The sequence below is a fragment of the Canis aureus genome, chromosome 4 (assembly GCF_053574225.1).
Source record: "Canis aureus isolate CA01 chromosome 4, VMU_Caureus_v.1.0, whole genome shotgun sequence".
NCBI lineage: Eukaryota > Metazoa > Chordata > Mammalia > Carnivora > Canidae > Canis > Canis aureus.
Window position 1 is genome coordinate 25347368 of NC_135614.1, and position 22600 is coordinate 25369967.

The 22600-nt window shown below is 40.3% G+C and overlaps 1 protein-coding gene across 2 annotated transcripts; it reads right to left on the minus strand.

The window, feature by feature from the left end:
- Nucleotides 1-44: 44 nt before the first annotated feature.
- PLA2G12B (phospholipase A2 group XIIB) lies at nucleotides 45-21309 on the minus strand. Of its 2 annotated transcripts, none has more exons than XM_077894940.1 (4): nucleotides 20930-21309; nucleotides 10729-10817; nucleotides 6976-7141; nucleotides 45-1503 (listed from the first exon to the last, which is right to left on the minus strand). In XM_077894940.1, the coding sequence occupies exons 1-4, from the start codon at nucleotides 21138-21140 to the stop codon at nucleotides 1385-1387; spliced, it is 585 nt and encodes a 194-aa protein (XP_077751066.1). In that variant the 5' UTR covers nucleotides 21141-21309; the 3' UTR covers nucleotides 45-1384. The 2 variants fall into 2 exon arrangements, with proteins under 2 accessions (XP_077751066.1, XP_077751065.1); XM_077894939.1 differs by having other exon boundaries at nucleotides 45-1506.
- Between the last annotated feature and the right edge of the window lie 1291 nt (nucleotides 21310-22600).

Below are 22600 nucleotides of genomic sequence, written 5' to 3' on the forward strand. Positions count from 1 at the left end.
CAATAGAAAAAGGTGTAAAATTATATCATACTCTATTTCGTAGGTAGATGCTTAATACATTTTATTGAAATAAATATTATAAACCACAGGGATAAATTTTATATGCAATTAAATCCAATTTCTTAATGTGCCAATTAATTTTATGGCTTTACAGATCAGGAAACAGTTTTTCTTCTTTTTCTTTTTAGAAATGGCTATCATCAACAATTCTTAACGAACCAGTAAAATTAACAAAAAGAAGGGAAAAGAGAATGACCCAAGTCAGGAGTTGGCCAACTTTTTCTGTCAAGGGCCAAATGGTAAACGTTTTAGGCTTTCTGGCCATACAGTCTGTCACAACTATTCAAGTCTGAGGTTGTAGCACAGGAGTGGCCATAAACAAATGAGAGCATGGTTGTGGTCCAATAAAACTTCACAGAAGCAGGTGTTAGGCCTGATTTGGCCCATGAGCTTCACTTGCCAGTTCCTGACCTTAGGACTTCAGCCTTCCCAGGGCATCAGAATCAGGTGTGGAGCCTTTGCAAAACACCAATAGGGAGATACCACCCCCAGAGATGCTTTGTTTTTTAATGCTCCTCTGGTGCTTCTAATCTGCAGTCAGGGTAGAGAACCATAGTTTAGGGATTGACCATTTGTGTATCCTCAGATTTCAGGGACTTTTCCTGGCTTTCTTCAGTCGCAATTTTTACCAAGTGCTTCTCAGATCTTAACATGACACTAATACCACTTAGGAATTGGGAATATCAGCAGGAATAGTTCACTGAAGGAAAAAATGGAACCTCTAACAACATCTGATCTTCACCTCCATTGGCCAGGTAAGTCTCTGACTTTGCCCGCCTGTTCTTATCTCTTCAGCACCAGTGAGAATGATGGTTATCATTGGTGGAACTTACCGAGATGGGTTCTGTTCTCTTCTAAATGAAATGGAAGCACATTGGAGATAATGGAATTCATTCATCTCTTTTCTAAAAAGTACACTTTATTAAATATGAGATACTACTGGCAACTAAGACATGGACCAGAGGAAAGTCCTTGCCTCGCAAATGGTTGAACTCTGTAAAATTTCACTTAAGAATTACCCAGTCCAGGAATCCCAGTATTTTCGTCTTTATTTTAGTCTTTAAGAACTGAGTTGCCAGGCAATATGTCTTGGTTGGGGAATCCAGTGTTAAAATGAAGAATAGTCTTCAAATATTTCCATGGCATTTTTCCAATTCTCCTCAAAGGATGGGACTCACTTTCCAGCTGTAGAACAAGGTTTTCTTTCTCTTGCTTTGTGGCATCCAAACTTTTGGAAGCAAGGATGAGACATATCTGCCACACTACCCTCTCAGAGACTGACAGCTGTGGCGTCACTCAAAACCAGGAAGGGAGCACCTCTTTTTCACAACTCTTCTTTCTCCTCTTCTGCACAGATGCATGCTGCACGTTGGCTATTCATAAAAGGTCGGCAGCCCAAGGTCCACACAGTATTGAACACGGTATCAACCAGAGAATCACAGGCTACTTGAAAAAAAAATGAAGAGAAGTAAAAGGTTAATATACAAAACTATCCCAAGTGGTTTGAGTAATTTTAAGAAGCAATGTAATTCCAAGGATGACATACCAGGATGACATCATCCTACTTAAGGCCTTAATCCAAATACAGAATTAAAAAGAAAACCATACATGTAGAAGAAGCTTTTTCATTAGCTTCCATCCAATCTAGTAAAGCAAAATACATTTGGGGGTACTCTTCTTTTATGGGCCTCCAGGTCTAAATCATGTTTAGCAATCAGAATCTCCCATACTACTATGCTCACTCCATGGAAACTCTACCATTTGTGCAGAACATTCCCTCAGGTAACTGTATGTTTCCTACAGCTTTCTCTGTCCAGGTGTGGGATAATTAACAGTTCACTCATTGAAAAACCATGTGTGTTGGTCAGCCATTCTGTTAGATAAGGGATACAAAGACCAAAGAGATGCCAGCTCAAGTACTCGCAGTTTGGACCAAGAGGTGGACAGGATGGGCAGGTAAACAATGGTTACACCACACCATTATGGAAGTGACATCAAGGTGGTATGGGAACCCCCAGAAAGAGTCTCTATCCCTTTAGGGGCAAGGGTTATTAGGGAAGGGAAGGCATCTCAGAACATATTCCATTAGAATTTTGATAGGGATTACATTGAAACTGTAGATTGTTTTGGGTGTGCACATTTTAAGAATATTGAATCTTTTCATCCATGATCACAGAATATCTTCCCATTTTTTTGTGTCATCCTCAGTTCTTCCATCAATGTCTTATAGTTTTCAATGCACAGGTCTTTCACCTCCTTGGTTAAATTTATTCCTGGGTATTTTATTCATTCTGATGCTATCGTAAATGAAATCTTTTCCTTAATTTCTCTTTCTGATAATTCATTATTAGTGTATAGAAACAAAACTGATTTTTGTATATTAATTTTGTATCCTGCAACTTTACTGAATTTGCTTATTAGTTTTAACAGTTTTTTGGTGGAGTCTTTAGGATTTTCCATATATGATATCATGTCATTTGCAAACAGTGACAGTTTTACATTTTCCATTCCAATTTGGATATCTTTTATTTCTTCTTTTTGCCTAATTTCTCTGGCTAAAATACTTCCAATACTATGTTAAATAAAAGTGGTGAAAGTGGGCACCCTTGCCATGTTCCTGATCTTAGAGGGAAAGCTTTCAGCTTTTCTCCATTGAGTGTTTTGTTAGCTGTGGGCTTATCATGCATGGCCTTTATTATGTTGAGGTATGTTCCCTCTATACCTACTGTGTTGAGAGTTTTTACCAAAATGGATGTTGAATTTTGTTAAATGCTTTTTCTGCATCTATTGTGATGACCATATGATATGCTTCATTTTGTTAATGTGGTGTATCAGATTGTCTGATTTACTGATGCAAAACAATTTTGCATCCCTTGTGTAAATCCCACTTGATCATGATGTATTATCCTTTTAATGTATTACTGAATTAGTTTTGCTAATATTCTATCAAAGACTTCGCATCTATATTCATCAAGGATATTGACCTGTAATTTTCTTTTCTTGTGGTGCCCTTGTCTAGTTTTGGTATCGGGGTAATGCTGGCCTCATAAGGTGAGTTTGGAAATGTTCCCTCTTCTTTTATTTTTTGAAAGACTTTGAGAAGGATTGGCATTAATTCTTCTTTAAATGTTGAAGCCTGGGCAGCCCCAGGGGCTCAACGGTTTAGCGCCGCTTTCGGCCCAGCGGTGCGGTTTTTTTTTTTGTTTTTTGTTTGTTTTTTGGTTTTTTTTGCTATTCATAATATTTTATTATGTTTTTTTTAAGAATTTCCTTACTTTTTAAATTTTTATTTATTTATGATAGTCACAGAGAGAGAGAGAGAAAGAGAGAGAGAGAGAGAGAGAGAGAGAGAGAGAGGTAGAGACACAGGCAGAGGGAGAAGCAGGCTCCATGTACCGGGAGCCCGACGTGGGATTTGATCCCAGGTCTCCAGGATCGCGCCTTGGGCCAAAGGCAGGCGCTAAACCGCTGCGCCACCCAGGCATCCCATATTTTATTATCTGAGTAAAATTGTGATGATGTTATAAGTAGAAATTCTGCAAAAGAAGAAGATATTCAAAGAGTATATTCTAAAATTTAAAGTGATCATTTGTTAGGTATAAGTACGGATACTTTGGAGATAGGATCCCTCTGTTGATTTTTTTTTTTTTTTTTTTTTTTACTATAAGCATGCATTAATCAGAGAATCAGAGTTAATTAGAAAAAAGGAAAAAAAATCTTGTCAATTGGCTCTTTCCTGACACAGCTCTTCTTGGATCTGTGACATCCGTTTTCTGATGTCGGGACATCTGCTGATCCTGGCGATCCAGGATCAAGTCCCGAGTCGGGCTTCCTGAATGGAGGCTGCTTCTCCCTCTGCCCTTGTCTCTGCTTCTGTGTGTGTGTGTGTGTGTGTGTGTGTGTGTGTGTGTGTGTCTTTCATGAATAAATAAATAAAAGCTTTAAAACAAACAAACAAATAAATAAATAATAATAATAATAAATAAATGTTGAAGCCATTTCAATGGCTTATTAATTCTTCTTTAAATGTTAAAGCCACTTTAAAAGTCCATCTTGTTCTTTCATTTGTGGGGAGATTTTTGATTGCTGATTCAACCACCTTACTATTAGTCTGTTCAGATTCAATTTTTTCATTATTCATTCTTTGTAGATTGTATGTTTCTAGGAATTTACCCATTTCGAAGTTGTCTAATTTGTTAGTATATAATTATTCATAGTAATCTCTTGTGATCCTTTGTGTTTCTGTGATATCAGTTGTAATGCCTCCTCTTCCATTTCTGACTTTTTTATTTGGGTCCTCTTTTGTTCTTAGCGAGTCTAGCTACAGTTTATCTATTTATAAAAGATATATTTATCTATCTTTTTATAAAAGACTGGTTCCTAGTTTCCTTTATATCTTTTCTATTGTTATTTTAGTCTTCATTTAATTTATTTCTGCTCTGATCTGTGTTATTCCCTTTCTTCTACTAACTTTGGACTCCATGTTTTTCTTTTTCTCATTCCTTGAGGTATAAATCTAGGTTTTTTTATTCAAGGTTTTTCTTTTATTCTTGATGTAGGCATTTATGTCTATGAATTTCCCTCTTAAAACTGCTTTTGCTGCATTTCATAAGTTTAAGTATGTTTTGTTTCCATTTTCATTTGTCTCAATATTTTTTTTATTTCTCGTTTAGTTTCTTCTTTGACACTTTGATTGTTTTGTACCATTTGTTTATTTGCTGCCTACATTGCTCTCACCACTTCTATTCAATATTGACTGGAAGTTCTAGATCGGAAAATTGGCAAGAGGAGTATATAAAAGGCATTGGAAAGGAAGATGATATGTAGATGGCATTATCTTCTGTAGAGAAAAACCTAAGGAATTTACTAAAATCTATCAAAATTAACAAGTGAGTTCAGCAAGGTTGCCAGATAATAGATCAATATACAAAATCAGTTGTATTTCTGTACATTATTAATGAATAATCTGAAAGTAAAATTAATAAAATTCTATTTACAATAACAACAAAACAAATAATTTAATGCTTATGAATAAATTAAACTAAGGAGTATGAGATTTGTGCTCCAAAACTATAAGGCATTATTGAAAGAAATTAAAGAAGATCCAAGTAAATGGAAAGATTCATGTTTATTTATCAGAAAACATAATATTGTTAAAAGGGTAACATGCCTCAAATTATCTACAGATTTAACAAAAGCCCTATCAAAATTTCAACTGCCATTTCTTGCAGAAATTGACAAGCTGAACCTAAAATTCATATGGAAATACAAGGGATTCAGAATATTCAAAACAATCTTGAAAAAGAACAAGTTAAAGAACATTTCCTGATTTCAAAGTTTACTACAAAACCACAATAATAAAGACTGTGTGGTACTGGCATAGATCAATGGAACAGAATTGAAAGTCTAGAAATAAACACTGAATTTATGTTCAATTAATTTTTGATAAGAGTGCAAAAAAACAATTGAATGTGAGAAAGAATAGTCTTTCAACAATATGCAGGCACATCTGTATATCCATATACAAAAGAATGAAGTTAGACCTCTTACACCATACACAAAAGTTAACTAAAAGTGGATCATATACCTAAAAAGCTAAAACAAAATCTTAGAAAAAAATTTAGGAGCAAATCTTTGTGACCTTGAGTTTAAGCAAAGCCTTCTTACATATGACACCAAGAGTACAAGCAACAAAAGGAAAAAAGTAGATAAACTGGACCCAAAATATTAAACTTCTGCTTTGCAAGTAATTTCATCAAAAAAGTGAAAAAAAAAAAAACCCACAAAATGAGAGAAAATATTAGGTAGGATAGGGCTGGATCAGAAAGGGCTATGTATATCCTACTAAGGACTTTGGATTTAATCCCAAGGAAGAGGAACCAATTGAAGGATTTACACAGAGAGTAGAAATGACCAGATTCGTGTGGTACATAAATATATCTGGTCCCTATGGGGGAAAATAGATCAGATGGGACCCAGAGATTAAATTAACTTGCAGTATCCAGGCAAGTGGTATATTAAAGAGATAGGAGAAAGAAATCAATAGAACATTGCTTAGAGGAAGTAACTTGACCTAACTCTAGATTAGCAGCAGGCACTTATTCACCTTTTGTAGATACAGATAGAGTGATACTCCCTTTTACAGGGCCTAACTAATTATTTATATTTTCAAGCCTTCACACTTCAGGACTACACTCTAGACATTGATCTATGAAAACGATCCAAGATTCTTTCTACTGCTGACTTTCTCAGTGGCATGAGGCCAGCTCCTTATAAGATTAAACTTCAAACTTTGCCAACTAAAAATATATAATGCTAATACCTGGATGTAATTTTCTGGCTTCAGAACCTAAAGGATTACAGCTTTCCATAAGGTGAATCAGGGAAAGGAAATCACAGCAATCACACAATCAGCAACTGGGTAGCTAAGCAGTTGCCTAAAAATAATTATCCTCAAGTATATAGAGAGAGCTTTACACAAAAAAGATAAGTTTTAAAAAACTATTTCCCTAACTGAAAACAAAATAAGGAAAAAAGAGCTTATACCAAACCAAGTGGTCCTCTACAGAATTACTCCTAATAGGGAAAATTATTTAATAGTGGAATGAATAACCAAAGCCAGTTGGGCAACCCTTTCTCCGATCTTGAAGGATAGATTTTTATATCTCTGGGAAGACTTTGGTGTGGCACTGTCCATCAGGAGTGGTGCCAGCAGCTCCTGGGCAGGACAGCAAGAACTTTAGTGAAGGAATGCCCAGAATCTTCCTTCGCTCATCTTACATTTGTCACAGTGTTCTATAAGAAAGTTCAGCGAGCTCTGATGGTCTCTTTGTGTAACGGGGCTCTGGATACATTTCTGTATGAAAACAGGAACAAAACTCCCTGCTCACCAGACGATGCCCTTAAGATACCTACCTGCCACATTAGAGACAAAGCCCAGACTCCGCTTCAGATCAGAACAGATAGAATGGAGACACCATCGGAATTTTGCATCACAGCGATACTTATTGGCACCACAAGTGTCATAACAGACATCCAGCTGGTTGCAGCACTTGGTCATTGCTGGAATGCCGAAGTCCATCTGGAGAAAAGTGAATGAAAGAAAGAGAAGGAAGAAAATGCCACGTTTAGACCAAGGACCTTAGGCAACCTTGCCCTCCCTGTTATTAACTTACCAGTTCTCAGATTCCGATTATACATGCAGATCAATTCAGAAACACCAACTGGAGAGAATACATCAGATTGATAGTCACAGGATGTTAAGTTTCAGTCATGGTTTGGTTATTAGTTTATTAACTCTGAGTAGCCTATTTTCTTCTTTTTCTTTTAGATTTAGCAATTTTCAAATTCACAGGCCATGACAGTGATGAAAATAGAGATCATATCAGAAGGTTAGTGAAGACAGAGCTGCAGAACTTCCAAATTCAACTAAAGCCTAAGATATGAGATTTTGCTTGAGCAAAGGATCTGAAAGCTCAGAATTATGAAAAATTAAGCCTCAGTTCATCAAGAGGTCATCAGCATTTATTAGGGACCCATCTCATATAGCACTGTTTTAAAGGTTTGTGTGTCAGGGAGCACAGAGAGCTGTAGAGCACGTGATTCCTGACCATAGGGGGACAGCAGTCAAATGGCAAGAGCCAACACACACACACACACACACACACACACACAGATATATGTATTAAGCATCTTAAAAACAATTGTAAATGTTGTGCATAAACTGAGTAACTAAGTTCATAGAATGCCAAATCTAGAGTTTGATAACTCTACATGGGTTTTTTTTTTTTTTTTGGAGAGGATTATTAGGAGTGAAAGTAGACTTAAGGTGTAGCAGGTAAAAAAAGGAGATATGAGCAAATCATATGTGTGCAAGTCAGTTTGTTTAGTCTTTCAGGGGAGGGGTCTTAGCAGGGATTTTTTGTTTGTTTGTTTATTGTGTTTTAAATTAGGGAGAAAGGCAAGTTGATGGATGATCCTGACTTCCAAAATAACCAGGAAGAATTGATAAAGACTCTCAAACAAGGAAGGGGCATGATAGAATGAGTGATTACAGAGAGCGATTGTTTGGTGGTATGTGAAAAATTTTGGAATGAGGGTGTATAGACAAAGGCAGAGCATCTTAGAATCTTTTGTGGTTCTTCTGATCATGCAGACTTGGACCTGAGGGGAAACTGTGGAAATCTGGTTTTATGGTATGGATGCGGATTGATGAACCAGCTATTAGAGATCCTTTCCACTTGGGTCTCCTGAAGTGTTCCCTTACTTGAACTTTTGCTCCAAGGCCACCTAAAGCAGAGTAGTGACCTTGATAGTTTAAAATGCCCTTGTGAGAAAAAGAAAAAAAAAAAAACACATTGTTACATTAAGAGGTAATGTAACTCATTAGACAAGGCAACAGCCTGGGCTCTGCACTTCTGGGCAGATTCCTATCGTTTGATTCCTGCAGTAAACCATTTTGCTTGTACCTCATCCCTACAACTAAACATATATCATCACAGCAGAGGTGCCTGAAAATTTGATGAGTATAGTCACTCTCATTCAATTCAACTCAATTGGAAACTCTTGAACTAGTTCTAAACAATACTAGTACCAATAAACAAAATGACATTACTCCCAAAGTTACTCCCAAAATAGAGTGCCTACTGTCGTTGAAAACTGACCTCTGTACTCTGGAGCCAAAATGTGTAATATGAAGACAGAGTCTGGGGTTAAAATAGGGAGCTAGTTTATTCCTTTGCCAGGCAAAGGAGGCTGCAGCAGGCTAATGCCTCCTAGACTACAAGCAAGCCCCGGGGTGAGCGGCTGAGAGGTGTTTTTTGTTTTTTTGTTTTTTGTTTTTTGTTTTTTTGGCTGAGAGGTTTTATAGGAAAATACAGGGTTGGGGGCAGTTTCAGTAGGAATCTGATTTATGCTGCCAGCATGTCCCTTATGTTTTCAAGCATGGGTGCCAGCCCTCCAAATCTCATTACTCGGTATCAACTCCAAACCAAGTTCCTAGAACAAAGATTCTACAGAAAAAACAGTGAAGGGGAGAGGGAAGTTTCCAGGATGAGAAAGAGAAAAGTTTGTTCACAAGTCAAACCTTGCTGAAGCATTAATGTGTCCATCTTAATTTCCATCCACTTTTACATTTCCATAGAGGTTTCAGTACCACTTCCATAGCTTCTAAATTGGCATCAAGTATATGAGCTAAAAACAAGGATTTCTCTAATATAAATACATATTTGAAAAGCTTGCCTTTCTTCTGTGTCCATATGCATATTGATGAGCATAGACAAGGCGGGACATATAGCTGGGCAGGTCATGCAGTGTGCAAGAGTGATATGAAAAGGGCCACCTTCCCATGGGATATTGTAGATTTGTGTATTAATTGAGAAAAATACCTAGCCAGGGTGCCTGGGTGGCGCAGTTGGTTAGGCATCTGACTCTTGGTTTCAGCTCAGGTCCTGATCTCAAGGTCATGGGATCGAGCCCTGAGTCAGGCTCTGCGCTCAGCAGAGTCTGGTTAAGATTCTCTCTTCCTCTGCCCCTCCCCCCATGCTCTCTTTCTCTCTCTCTCTGAAATAAATCTTTTTTTAGAAAAAAGAAAAATGTCTAGCCAGTGGCAGTGAAATTTCCTCTTCTAACAGTATATTGAGATAAAGTTCTGACAAATGGAAGAGGCAAGGGGACAGTTTTCCAATTTGCACAAAAATGCATTGGTGGGCAGCATTTTTGATAGAAGAATAAACATTAAGCTGCTTAGAAAACTATTACAAAGTAAATCTTTTGAATCAGCAGAAAAGTGAAGTTTAGCCTGATTAAGACACAATTCAAAAATCATGGCTTAGGGGCGCCACGGTGGCTCTGTCTGCTAAGCCTCTGTCTTCGGCTCAGGTCACAACCCAGGGTGCTGGGATCAAGTTCCCTGTGGGAGCCTGCTTCTCCCTCTGCCCCTCCCCACACCTCGAGCTCTCTCGTGTGCTCTCTCACTCTCTCTCTCACATAAATAAATAAAATCTTTTTTAAAAAATCACAGCTTAGATATGAAATCCTTCTACCTACATTTTACATAACATCTCTTTTCTGAAGTTAAAAAAAGATAAAGAGGCCTCCAAGAGGTCTTAAAATAAATCAGTTTATTACTTGTTTTCATGGGAGGCCAGGGGTTTGAGAAACAGCCAGCAGTTTAGCCAGTGGCCGAATGGGGGCAGGGGTGGGGCTGGGGGCTGGATGCTTGTATGTGAGTGGGTGTGTGCAGATTACTATGACCTTGATACTCTAAACATACTTGGTTTGGTGCTACCAGCCTGAAATCAACCACTTGCAAAAGTATCTATGGTCAGTGCCAATGGCTCCAGCACATCACAGGAAAAGTCTCACTAAATTTAAGAAGTCAAACTTGTTAGATTTCAGATGAAGTGATGTTTGATCCGCTAAGATTTGGCTGATACTAGCAGAGGTGATTTTGAAGTTCACTACACAAGGTCTTATCTGAGGACAGCTGTCTCTGATGAAAGGAAATCAGGTGATTTCTCTGAAAATTATCTCCCTTACTCTGCATCCAGTTTAAAGTAATTATACTGCTCAACTATATTCCCTAAGTTATCACTCTGATCACTGATAACTCTTGGACTTGCCTCAGTTAAAACAATCAACTAAGAAAATAATGATGGTGGTACATACACTTTCTGGTATCTTAAGACCCAGGAAATAGGAGCTGCAGCCGTTGGGCTCCTGAGGCTTGTAGCCGGGTCTGGGCATTGGTGCCTTTCCTAGCAGGAGAAAGAAAGGAAAGAAGCAGGAAGAAATATTTAGAAATTAAGCATTTGGGAACATTCATCAGATAAAAATTATCTAAAAGCATATGCAACTTTTCTTTTAAAAGTTATCATTCCTCAAAAAAATAAAAAATAAAAAATAAAAGTTATCATTCCTCACCAGATATTCACATCCCAGTTAGGTGGTAATGATGGTAATGATAATGATAATGTCATAAAAGGGTAATGACCTTCAGATTAGTTTGGCATTTTTCTCCTATTCTCAAAGACTTTCATGAATATTCATTTACTAATAATTCTAATGTTTCTTTTGTTTCTGTTAGCTTTTTTCTTTTCTAATTTTTATTTTATTTAAAATCAGTTTGTTAACATATAGTGTATTATTGGTTTCAGAGGTGAAGTTTAGTGATTCATCAGTTGGATCTAACACCCAGTGCTCATTACATCACATGACCTCTTTAATGGCCATTACTTAGTTACCCCCTCCTCCCCTTCCAGTGACCCTCAGTTTGTTTCCTGTAGTTAAGGGTCTCTTATGGTCTGTCTCCTCTTTGATTTTGTCTTATTTTATTTTTCCCTCCCTTTCCCTATGATCCGCTGTTTCATTTCTTAAATGCCGCATATGAGTGAAATCAAATGATATTTGTGTTTTTTTGACTTATTTCACCTAGCATAATACCCTTTAGTTCTATCCACATCATTGCAAATGGTAAGATTTCATTTTTTTGATGGCCAAGTAATATTCCGTTGTATATAAGTACCACTTCTTCTTTACCATTTATCTGTCAATGGACATCTAGGCTCTTTCCATAGTTTAGCGATTGTGGACATTGCTGCTATAAACATTGGATTGGGGTGCAGGTGCCCCTTCAAATCACTATGTTTGTATCCTTTGGATAAATATACAGTTGTCCAATTGCTGATCATATAGTAGCTCTATTTTAACTTTTTTGAGGAAACTCCATATTGTTTTTCAGAGTGGCTGTACCAATTTGCATTCCCACCAATGGTATAAGAGAATTCCCTCTTTCTCTGCATCCCCACCAACATCTGTTATTTCCTGACCTGTTAATTTTAGCCATTCTGACTGGTGTGAGGTGGTATCTCATTATGGTTTTCATTTGTATTTCCAGGATGACAAGTAATGTGGAGCAATTTTTCATGTGTCTGTTGGCCATTTGCATGTATTCTTTGGAGAAATGTCTCTATTTCTTCTGCCCATTTCTTGACTAGTTTATTTGTTTTGGGGGTGTTGAGTTTGATAAGTTCTTTATAGGTTTTGGATATTAGCCCTTTATCTAATAAGACATTTGCAAATATATCGCTTGCTTCTCAGTTTTGTTGACTGTTTCTTTGATGTGCAAAAGCTTTTTATCCTGATGAAGTCCCAATCATTCATTTTTGCCTTTGTTTGCCTTGCCTTTGAAGATGTGTCTAGCAAGAAGTTGCTGTGGACAGCCTAGGTCAAGGAGGTTGCTGCCTGTGTTCTCCTCTAGGATTTTGGTGGATTCCTATCTTACATTTAGGTCTTTCATCCATTTTATCTTTGTGTAAGGTTTAAGAAAATGATCCAGTTTTGTTATTCTACATGTGTCTTTCCAAGCACCACTTGTTGAAGAAACTTTTTTCCGTTGGATATTTTTTCTGGCTTTGTTGAGGATTAGCTCACCATAGAATTGAGGGTCAATTTCTGGGTTCTCTATTCTGTTCCACTGATCTATATGTCTGTTTTTGTGCCAGAACCATATTGTCTTGATGATTACAGCTTTGTAATATAGCCTGAAGTCCGGAATTGTAAAATTGTAAATATTTATGCTCCTAACTTAGGAGCAACCAATTATATAAACCAATTAACGACAAAATGAAAGAAACTCATTGACAATAATACAATAATAGTAGGGAGAGCATGAGCAGGGAGCGGGGTTGGAGGGCAGAGAGGGAGGGAGAAGCAGACTCTCCACTGAGCGGGAGCCCAATGCGGGGCTCAGTCCCAAGGCCCTGAAATCATGATCAGAGCCAAAGGCAGACGCTTAACCACCCAGGTACCCCTCTTCATTATTCTTAAAAATTGTTTTGACTATTTTGGGCCTATTTCTTGCAACTGAATTTTAGAATCAACTTAGTAAAGTCTATCAGAGGTAGTGCAGGATTTTGATTGAAAATACATAGATTAATCTGGAAACAACTGACTTTCTTAGAATATACTGTCTTCATAAACAAGGGCATAATACAGTTTTCTATCTACTTGTGTCTTCCTTTATGTCCCTCAGTAGAGTATTATAATTTTACCATGTATTTATTCTATCTCCTACATACTGTATTATTCAGATGCTTAAACAAGATAGAATATATTATAATCTAGAATTGTGGATATAGGCTTATATTGTAAATCTACACTTTTCTGCTTCTAGCTTTCTGATCTACCAGCCCTAGAATGGAACCCTGGCTGTCATGGTTCAAGATGGAACTTCAGCCAACACAACCATATTACAAGCAGGAGGATAAAAGAAGGAGGCAGAATGGTCACAGCCCCTCTCTTTAATAAACACACTCCAAAAGGATACACACATCGAACTTCCCTTTGGCCAGACCTTAATCAAACAGCAATACCTAGTTGCAAAAGTGGGTACCCATGAGCTTAAAATTGGGCAGGAGGGACTTATTACTATAGAGAAGGAGGAAGATATTAGGCTACAAGGATCAGTCTCTGCCACAATCTGTTTGGCATTTGTTTCTGTGGTACAGTGTTTATATGAGATTGTGTTCAAGATGTCCCCAGTGATCCCAGTCTCTTGCTGTTCACACCCTTGTGTGTTGTCCCGTTGGTCTCTGTGAGCTAGAGAATATGGCTGAAGTGGAGATATGTTGCTTCCAAGATGAAGTGATCTATCAGCCCTAGACAATCACTAATCGACTTTCTGTCTCTATAAATTTGCCAATTCTGGACATTCACGTAAATGAAATCAATATGTGGTCTTTTGTGTCTGGCTTCTTTCACTTAGCATAGTATTTTCAAGGTCCATCCATGTTGTAGCATGGGTCAGTATTTCATTTCTTTTTATTGTCAATAAATATGATGAACATTTGGATTTTTCCCACTTTTTGGCTATTATGAAAAATGCTACTACAAACATTATTTTGTGTGGACAATATGTTTTCATTTCCCCATGAGAATAAAACTTCTGAGTCATATGCTAGCTCTGTTTAACATTTTGAGGAGCTACTAGACTATTTTCCAAAGTGGTGGCACGATTTTACATTCCCCACAGCAATATAGAAGCGTTCTAATTTCTCCACATCTTCTCCTCCACTTGCTTTTTTTCCCTCCACTTGACAATTAAAAACTGTCTTTTTAATTACAGCCATCCTAGTGAGTGTAAAGTGGTATCGCATGGTCATTTTGATTTGCATTTCCCTAATAACTAATTACATTGGTCATCATTTCCTGTGCTTATTAGCCACTCATGTCTTCCTTCCAAATACTTTTTCCCATTCTTTGGCTTGTCTTTTCACTTTTTTTTTTTTTAAGATTTTTATTTACTTATTTGAGAGAGAGAGAATATGAGCAAGGGGGAGGAGGAGAAAGAGAGGAAGAAGCAGACTACCTACTGAGCAGGGAGCCTAATACAGGGCTCCATCCTAGGATCCTGGGATCATGACCTGAGCCAAAGGTGGATGCTTAACTGACTGAGCCACCCCCTGGCACCCCTCTTTGTATGGGTATTAAAACCCATCCCTCAGCCCCTAGAATCTACATATGTTCCTGACAAAAAAAACTCCAAGTCAGCTCCTGCTCACCACTTTGGGACTGCTTTTCCTCTTCAGTTAGAACTTATAGGTTTTACTTTATTCCATTCTAGCTTGAGGGTGTATTTTTTTAATGTTTTATTTTCGCGCAACATTTTATATTTGTAATGGAGAGGAACTGTGTTTATTGATGGAGCCTGCCAACCCACCAGTAATCCCTACACTACTTTTCCAAGGTCTTGAGAAATGTAACCTACCACTGATACCTATTCTGTATGTGTATCCGTGTGTATGTGTCTGTGTGTGTGTGTGTGTGTGAGAGAGAGAGAGAATTACCAGGAGTTGGGGAATGGGTAAAATGAGTTAAATAGTGTTAGTCATCAAATTACACATATGAAAATAATCACACTGTGCCACAGATTAAATGTGAATTGTCCCCTGTAGGTAAGATGATTGTGGTGATTTTATTTTTTCTTTGGATTGTTCTTTTACAAATGTCCTACACATACTAGCTTTATAGAAATTAGGGAGGAAATTTTTCACGAAGAAACAAATGTGTAAATTTTATGATAAAAGTTCTCTAATAATTTTGTTGATAAAGAGCTTCTGCAGCAGATGCAGTGCCATTTCCTGGGTTACCCTCTGCCTTTTTCATTCTTGATGACTCATAGAAGATAAAATTCTCTATCCCAGATTGAAAGGTAATGGAACACCAACTACAGACACTTCCTACCTGTCCTGCTATTGATAGTTATTTTGTGTGTGTGTGTTTAATAGTTCATGATAGCTGCTCATGAATTTAATAGTTCATGAATTCCATTTAGAAATGAAGCTTGTAAGAAAAGTTCATTTTTAAAAAAATATTTTTATTTATCTATCTGACACAGAGAGAGAGAGCACAAGCAAGAAGAGGAGGAGAGGGAGATGGAGAGGAAGAAGCAGGCTCTCCACTGACCACAATGCAAGGCTTAATCCCAGGACCTTGGGATCATGACCCAAACAGAAGGTAGACACTTAACCTATTGAGCAACCTAGGTGCCCGTGAAAGAAATGTTCTAATAAAAAAGGTGATGGTTTGAGTCTGGGCAGCAATAATTTACTATATCCTCAACTTATAGTTTGAGTAGTTTTAGGTTGTATTGAGTCTTTATAGTTTGATGTTTTGAGTCTAGGCATTGATAATATACTATGTCCACAGATTAATTTTATTGTCTGGTTTTGGCTATTTATTGATCCTCTAGCTCAGGGGTTGGTAAACAATGACCCAAGACCAGCCCATTGCCTGTTTTTGTATAGCCTGTCAGCTAAAAATGTTCTTATATTCTTAAATGGTTGGGAGAAAAAAAGTAGTCAAAACAAGGATAATATTTTGTGACCTGTGAAAATTTATATGAAGTTCAGATTTTAGTGTCCATGAAAATTTTAATTGGAACCCAGCAACAGTCATTTATTACATATTAGCTATGGCTGCTTTCACAGACAAAACGAGCAGAAGGTGGTTGTTATAATTGTGATGTGAGGATGGCTTTCTAAGCAAGATACAAAATTGAGAATTTGTAAAGAAAAAGACTGACAGACTTGATCTTATGAAAATGAAAAACTTCTGAACAAAATGAAACACCATAAAACATGTCAGACACTTAAAAGACAAATGAGGGGGTGCCTGGGAGGCTCAGTTGGTTAAGTGTCTGCCCTTGGCTCCAGTCATGATCCTAGAGTCCTGGGATCGAGCCCTGCATTGGGGCTTCCTGTTCAGCAGGGAGTCTGCTTCTCCCTCTCCCTCTGCCACTCCCCCTGCTTGTGTGCTTTCTGTCTCTCTCTGTCAGATAAATAAATAAAATCTTTTAAAAAATAAATAAAAGGCAAATGAGATAGATTTAGGAGGCGAGTTAGTTAGAAAACCCAAGTTCGGCCACAGGCATGCACACTGCCTCCTGGATCCAGCCTTTCTTCTCTCTCAGTTTTGTCACTGAAAAGAACAGTAAAAACTACTCGGCTTTATTACTCAGGTCAAGGGTTATGTCTTCCTGGGAGGGTGTGTCCCTTCTCCCCACCCAGCTGGCTCCTGCAGAAGCTGTGCTCCACTGGAAGTCCACTAAAGAATCAAAGTACTTTATTTAAAATGTATATCCTTCCAGGGGTGCTTGGGTGGCTCAGTTGGTTAAGCATCGACTCTTGATTTTGGCTCAGGTCATGATCTCAGGGTCATAGGATGAGCCCCAAACTGGGCTCATGCTCAGCAGGGAGTCTGCTTGAGATTGTCTCTCCCTCTCCCTCTGCTCCTCCCCAGCTCATGCGTGCTCTCATGCTCTCTCTCAAATAAGTAAATCTTAAAAAAAAAAAAAAATACATGTATATCCTTCCAGAAACACTCAAATGTGACATGAGGAACACATCAAGGGAACAAAGCAGAACTCTGACAATTTTACTGAAGCAATAAACTCTATTTCAGTTGCTAAAACAGATTAAGTTACTGCAGGAGGGAGGATGACCAAGTTGTCCTGGTTTGCCTGGGACTGCCCCCGTGTTAGTACTAAAAGTCCATATCCCAGGAATCCCTACCCCACCCTGCCTCTTCCCTCCGTCCCCAGCAGACCAGGACAGCTGGTCACCCTAGCAAAAGAACAATCTTTGCCTCTAAACCAGTGGCTAGGGCAGCCCCGGTGGCGCAGCGGTTTAGCGCCGCCTGCAGCCCGGGGTGTGATCCTGGAGACCCAGGATTGAGTCCCACGTCAGGCTCGCTGCATGGAGCCTGCTTCTCCCTCTGCCTATATCTCTGCCTCTCTCTCTCCTCTCTCTCTCTCTCTGTGTCTCTATGAATAAATAAATAAAATCTTTTAAAAAAATAAAATAAAAAATAAACCAGTGGCTATTTCTTTTTTTCAGGCTATGGATCCCCTAAGAATCTGATGAAGACTGTGAATCCTTTCCCTGGAAAAATATATAAACTCACAGGTTTATAACACTTCGCTCTAGATTTTATAGAGACAAAAAGACCTCTTGAAAAAAGATGACTGGGCAGCCCGGGTGGCTCAGCAGTTTTTTTGTTTTTTTTTTTAATTTTTATTTATTTATGATAGTCACAGAGAGAGAGAGAGAGAGAGGCAGAGACATAGGCAGAGGGAGAAGCAGGCTCCCTGCGATCCCAGGAACCTGGGATCATGACCTGAGCCAAAGGCAGACGCTTAAACACTGAGCCACTCAGGTATCCCTGTGTTTTTTAATTTTATGTTGAAAGAGAACTGGAAGGATCTGAAGGCATAGTTAACCTGTTCACCAGACCATCTTTCTCATAATGTTTATAAAATCTGCTTGGTATCTCCCATACCTAAAGTAGGTGTTATTAACATATTTATAAACATGAGGCAACAGAGGTTGAGAGAGTTAGGTAACTTGCCCAAGGTCACCAGCAATGGAATTCACTCACCCCCACCCCCAGTTCAAACCCATGATTTTTCCGTTACTAGTTATTTCTCAAAGTCTGGTTCCAGAACCACCTGAACAGTTCCAGAGCCCTACCGCAGACCTACTGAATCAGAATCTCTGGGGGTGGGAGAGGGACTCTTGTTCACAGTAGTGCAGGCCCCTTGTAGCAATTATGCTACATCTCCCATTGCTACCTGCTGAATCTCATTATATTTATAGCCTGTTCCTTGACGAGTACAGATTTTGTGTTGACATGAAAACAAAGCTGCTATAGATCTAAGAAGTGAGGAAACCAATGTCACAGTGTTGTAGGGTACCAGGACACAAACGCACTTTCCCCTTTCTGAACAATCTATGGACTGAAGTTCTCCAAGAATGACCTTTCAAAATACTGCTCCATACCTTGACTACACTTGCTAATCACCTGGGAGACCTTAAAAATACTGATGTCTCCAACTCACGGAGATTCTGATTAAATTGGTTTGGGCAGCAGGACCTTTTGAAGCTCCCCAGGTGCTTATAATTGCAGGGCCAAGATAGGACTATGGTTTTAAATACTGAAGTAGAAATCAAATAGAATCTTTTTAAAAAGATTTTACTTATTCATGAGAGACAAAGACACAGGCAGAGGGAGAAGCAGGCTCCATGCAGGGAGCCCGATGTGGGACTCGATCCTGGGTCTCCAGGATCATGCCTTGGGCCAAAGGCAGGCGCTAAACCGCTGAGCCACCCAGGGATCCCTAGAAATTTTTTTCTTGTAGACTAATTGTTGCTAAGTTATTTCCTCTGACAAAAGATCACAGTCTTTAAAGCAGTTTGCTTTTTTTTTTTTTTTCTTTAGACGTGTGGACTCAGGATCAGCAGCGTCAGAATCACCTGGAAACTGGCAAAGGCACATCCTCTGGCCCCACCCCTGACCTACCGCCCTACCCAATCAGAAACACGGGGGAGTAGCAATCTTTTTAAACGAGCACACCAGGGGATTCAAAGCACAGGGGAGTTTGAGAACCACTGCTCTAGAGAGGCATTACACACAAGAAGTGTATCACAAAGCAAACTGAGAAAGGACAGAGACCCAGTTAATTATTAGGTATTATCTCTTCCAAAGATAGCTTGATTCATGATCAACTGAGAAGATATTTTGTGCTGTTTGGCCACAGCCTCTAGGTTTTCGAACTCCACCGGGTTCCAAAGGTAATAAGGCCTAACCCTGTATTTCCTACGTGTTTTTCAGGTCCCTCCTTGAACAGGCTCTGTTTTCAGAGCGAGTGGAGTTATTTGCCTTCCTGCAATGTCTCTATTGACTATCCCCCACCCCCCACCAGTGACTGCTGACCCTGCCGGGGTCCAGGCTTGCAACCAAAATTTGCTGAAATCTTTTAATGCTCTTTTGCTAGAGAAGGAAGAAGGTTTGATTCTTGTTTCCCCCTAAAATTCCTGTGGTTATGTATTTGCTAAACCACAGTCTCTTATTATCTCTAGGAAGGAAAATAGCACCTGTATTTATTCAACCGGGAAGCCAGTTAACCCCCTCCCTGCACCATTGCTGAGAGCTGGGTGAGCACAGTCCAGGGACAAGGCACCTCTGCATTTGTCCGGCCCACTTGGGACAGAGGTAGAGTTAGGGGCCCAGGGGGTCCTAGCACAGACCACTTTTTACCCTCTGGAATCTTCACAGAGAAGATGCAGCTACCCTGTTCACCATAACTGTACCGGGTTAAAATCCGTGTCCTATGAGACTCTGGGGTTCTGCTGCGAGGATGACCCATTGTCTCTGAGTCACTTGTGGTTTGTAAGGAAGTGATGTGCCCAGCTCGAAGGTAAAAAGGAGTGAGACTGATGAGCCCAGCAATTAAGGAGCTTTTTCAAGACTCTCTCCAAGCTGAGTTTCATCTGCTGAGTGTTTGGAGAAAACATTTCTCAAATGTTTTTCCTGCTAGGCTAGACTGACTCACCATTTTCGTCCAGTCCTGTGATGAAATATTTGATAAACTAAACCATAAAACTAATGCTGTGTGAAACTGTGTATGCTTTAGAAAATAATCTCTCCTCTGCATTTGAAGCTCCCCCTGCCTCCTGGCTGCAAGGGCCCAGGGCCCTGCTTTCTGCTGTGCTCACGTGACTCCCAACACAGAGAAGGGAGACCTGGTGCCAGGGACTCCTTCTGGCAGCCAGAGTGCTCCCTGGTGCCGTCTCTACAACTCAGGCAAGGTGGTGCCTCCACCCATTCACAGTTGTACATGGGGCACCAGGCCTGAGGGGCAGCATGAGGCCTGCTCAGGGCCGCATCCATGCAGGCAGAGTTGGCTGGCTGCAAGGCCCCCTGCCCCCTGACGGCCTGCCATCGCTGATCCAGGCCAAAGCAGCACGGCCTGCCCTCCTGGGAGCCCCTGAGGGACTGGCCGAGCTGGCAGGAGGGTGTGAACTGTGTGAGGGGGAAGGAGAATCCATCTCCAAGCTTAGCACGGGGGAGACTGAGGAAACTGCTTCCCCTGCTGGCAGAGGTTGCTCCAAATGTTCATCTCCAGTTTTCACCCCTAGGAACCCCTCACAAAGACCCCTCATCTTCTCCTCCCCCCTCCCCCCCACCCCTGCTCCCAGTCCCTAAGTACTGGCCTCCCCACAAATCATTAAAATGGCCTCAGGGAACCAGTCTCCCAGGAGTACGTTTGTCAGAAAAGCTACAGGAAGCTCAGTGAAATTTGTATTTCAGATAAACAACCAGTACTTTATAGGGTGAGTATGTCCCAAACATTTCAGATGTATTAACAAATGATTGGTTGTTTATTTGAAACTCACATTTCCCTGGGAGCCCTCTGTTTTTATTTGCTGAATCTGGCAAGCCAACCTAGGAAGTGGATGACAGGGATGACCCTGCTCCAGCTGTTCACAGGTCCACCTGGGAAGGGAAGGGAAGCAGGGCACGCACTCACCATAACGGCATCTGTACTGGCAGATTCCATTTTTCCCTCCGAGAAGCTCCAGAAAGGAATCGAAGTAGCTGTTGACAGATTCAAAGCTGCCCCTGATGTGCCGAAGGCCCCAGTCTGAATAGGACTCCTCGGCATCGGGGCTGGTGTCACTCTGAGCCAGGCCACCCCCCAGGCTGAGCCACAAAATCAGGAAGCCCATGGCCAGCTTCATCCTGAAGCCAGGTAGGTACTGGGGTCTTCCTCAAACCCTGGCCAGTGTCCCAGGAAGTCCAGGTCCGAAGCCTGCTGGCCAGATGTCAAGCAGGACTGGAAAGGGGATTATCTGGAACACTCAATCTGTGTATTCCCCAGAGGTGGACTTTAAACATAGCTATGGAGGTTGGGATGAGATCAGGGCAATTAGAAAGGGCAAAGGTTAGGCAGTGGGAGGGCCTGTCTAAGGGATGGCCAGTGAGAGAGAACACTTCAGAGTGGATTCCACAGGCCTGGAGGACAGAGATTAAGATGTTGGCCAACTTGTAGGGGGCTTGAGCCGTGGAGCAGTTGGAATTCTCCCCCCAACCAGCTTGTTAATCTACTGACCTGTTACAAGTTTGGTTCTTCAGGGCCAGCCTCTTGACACAAGAGCTTGTCCGCAGGTCCCAGTGCCCCCCTAAAGCCAGGGCATGGTCTCCAGGGAGATGTGGCGGGATGTCTTGAGGGCTCAGGAAACCCACAAAAGCAGGGAGTCAACAGTGTCGCCTGTACCAATGGTCAGAATATTGTGAGTTTGCACAAAGTGGGCTTCCAGACTTGGGACCCCGGCTTCTACCTTTATCCCTTCTTCATGGCTCTCAAACTCGGCCTCTAATCCGGCAGAGCTACTAAGCGCGGCCACGCCAGTGCTGGGACAGTTTGGCCTCCTTGTTAGAGTGGTGTTGCTTGCCCTCAGCAGTGTCTGAGGTCTACAGATTGCCCAGGGATGGTGCTGGGGGGGTGGGGGGCGGCCTCCGCTTTCCTCGTCTTGTTTTTACTCAGAGCTGCTTAGAAGTTAGAGGGCTTGTCAGGAACAGTATTTGAAATTGTAGGCTTTAAGACCGTTGACTGGAGTCCAGTGTTTCGGCATCACTCTCATACTTTGCTTTTAGTCACATGAGGAAATGAATTCCATCCATGAGATCACTCGTCTATATAAATGATTCCTATATGAACAGGAGGAGTCATTTAGGCTATCTCTCAAAAGTCTGGAAAGCTCTATAGGAAATCATGAATTACACTTCTTCATTTTAGATAAGAAATGTATTTGTCTAGAGACTCACACACCAGAAAGGGCAATGGCTAAAAACTATTTTTCTCTTCTTTCTTTAAAGATTTTATTTATTTATTTAAAAAGGAGCTAGAACATGAGCATGGGGAGGCGCAGAGGGAGAGAGAAAGAGAGAAGCCAACTCCATGCTAAGCAGGAAGCCCAAGCCCATGGGGCTCGATCCTGGGACAGAGATCATGACCTGAGCTGAGGGCAGATGCTTAACTGACCAGGCCACGCAGGCGCTCTTAAAAAAATATTTCATATGGACAACAATGCCACCAGTATTTTAAAACATCTATTTTTTTCCAAACCCCTGTGTGTGTGTGTGTATGTGTGTGTGTTTTACATCAATTCTATGAAGTAGGGTAGACACCATTCCCATT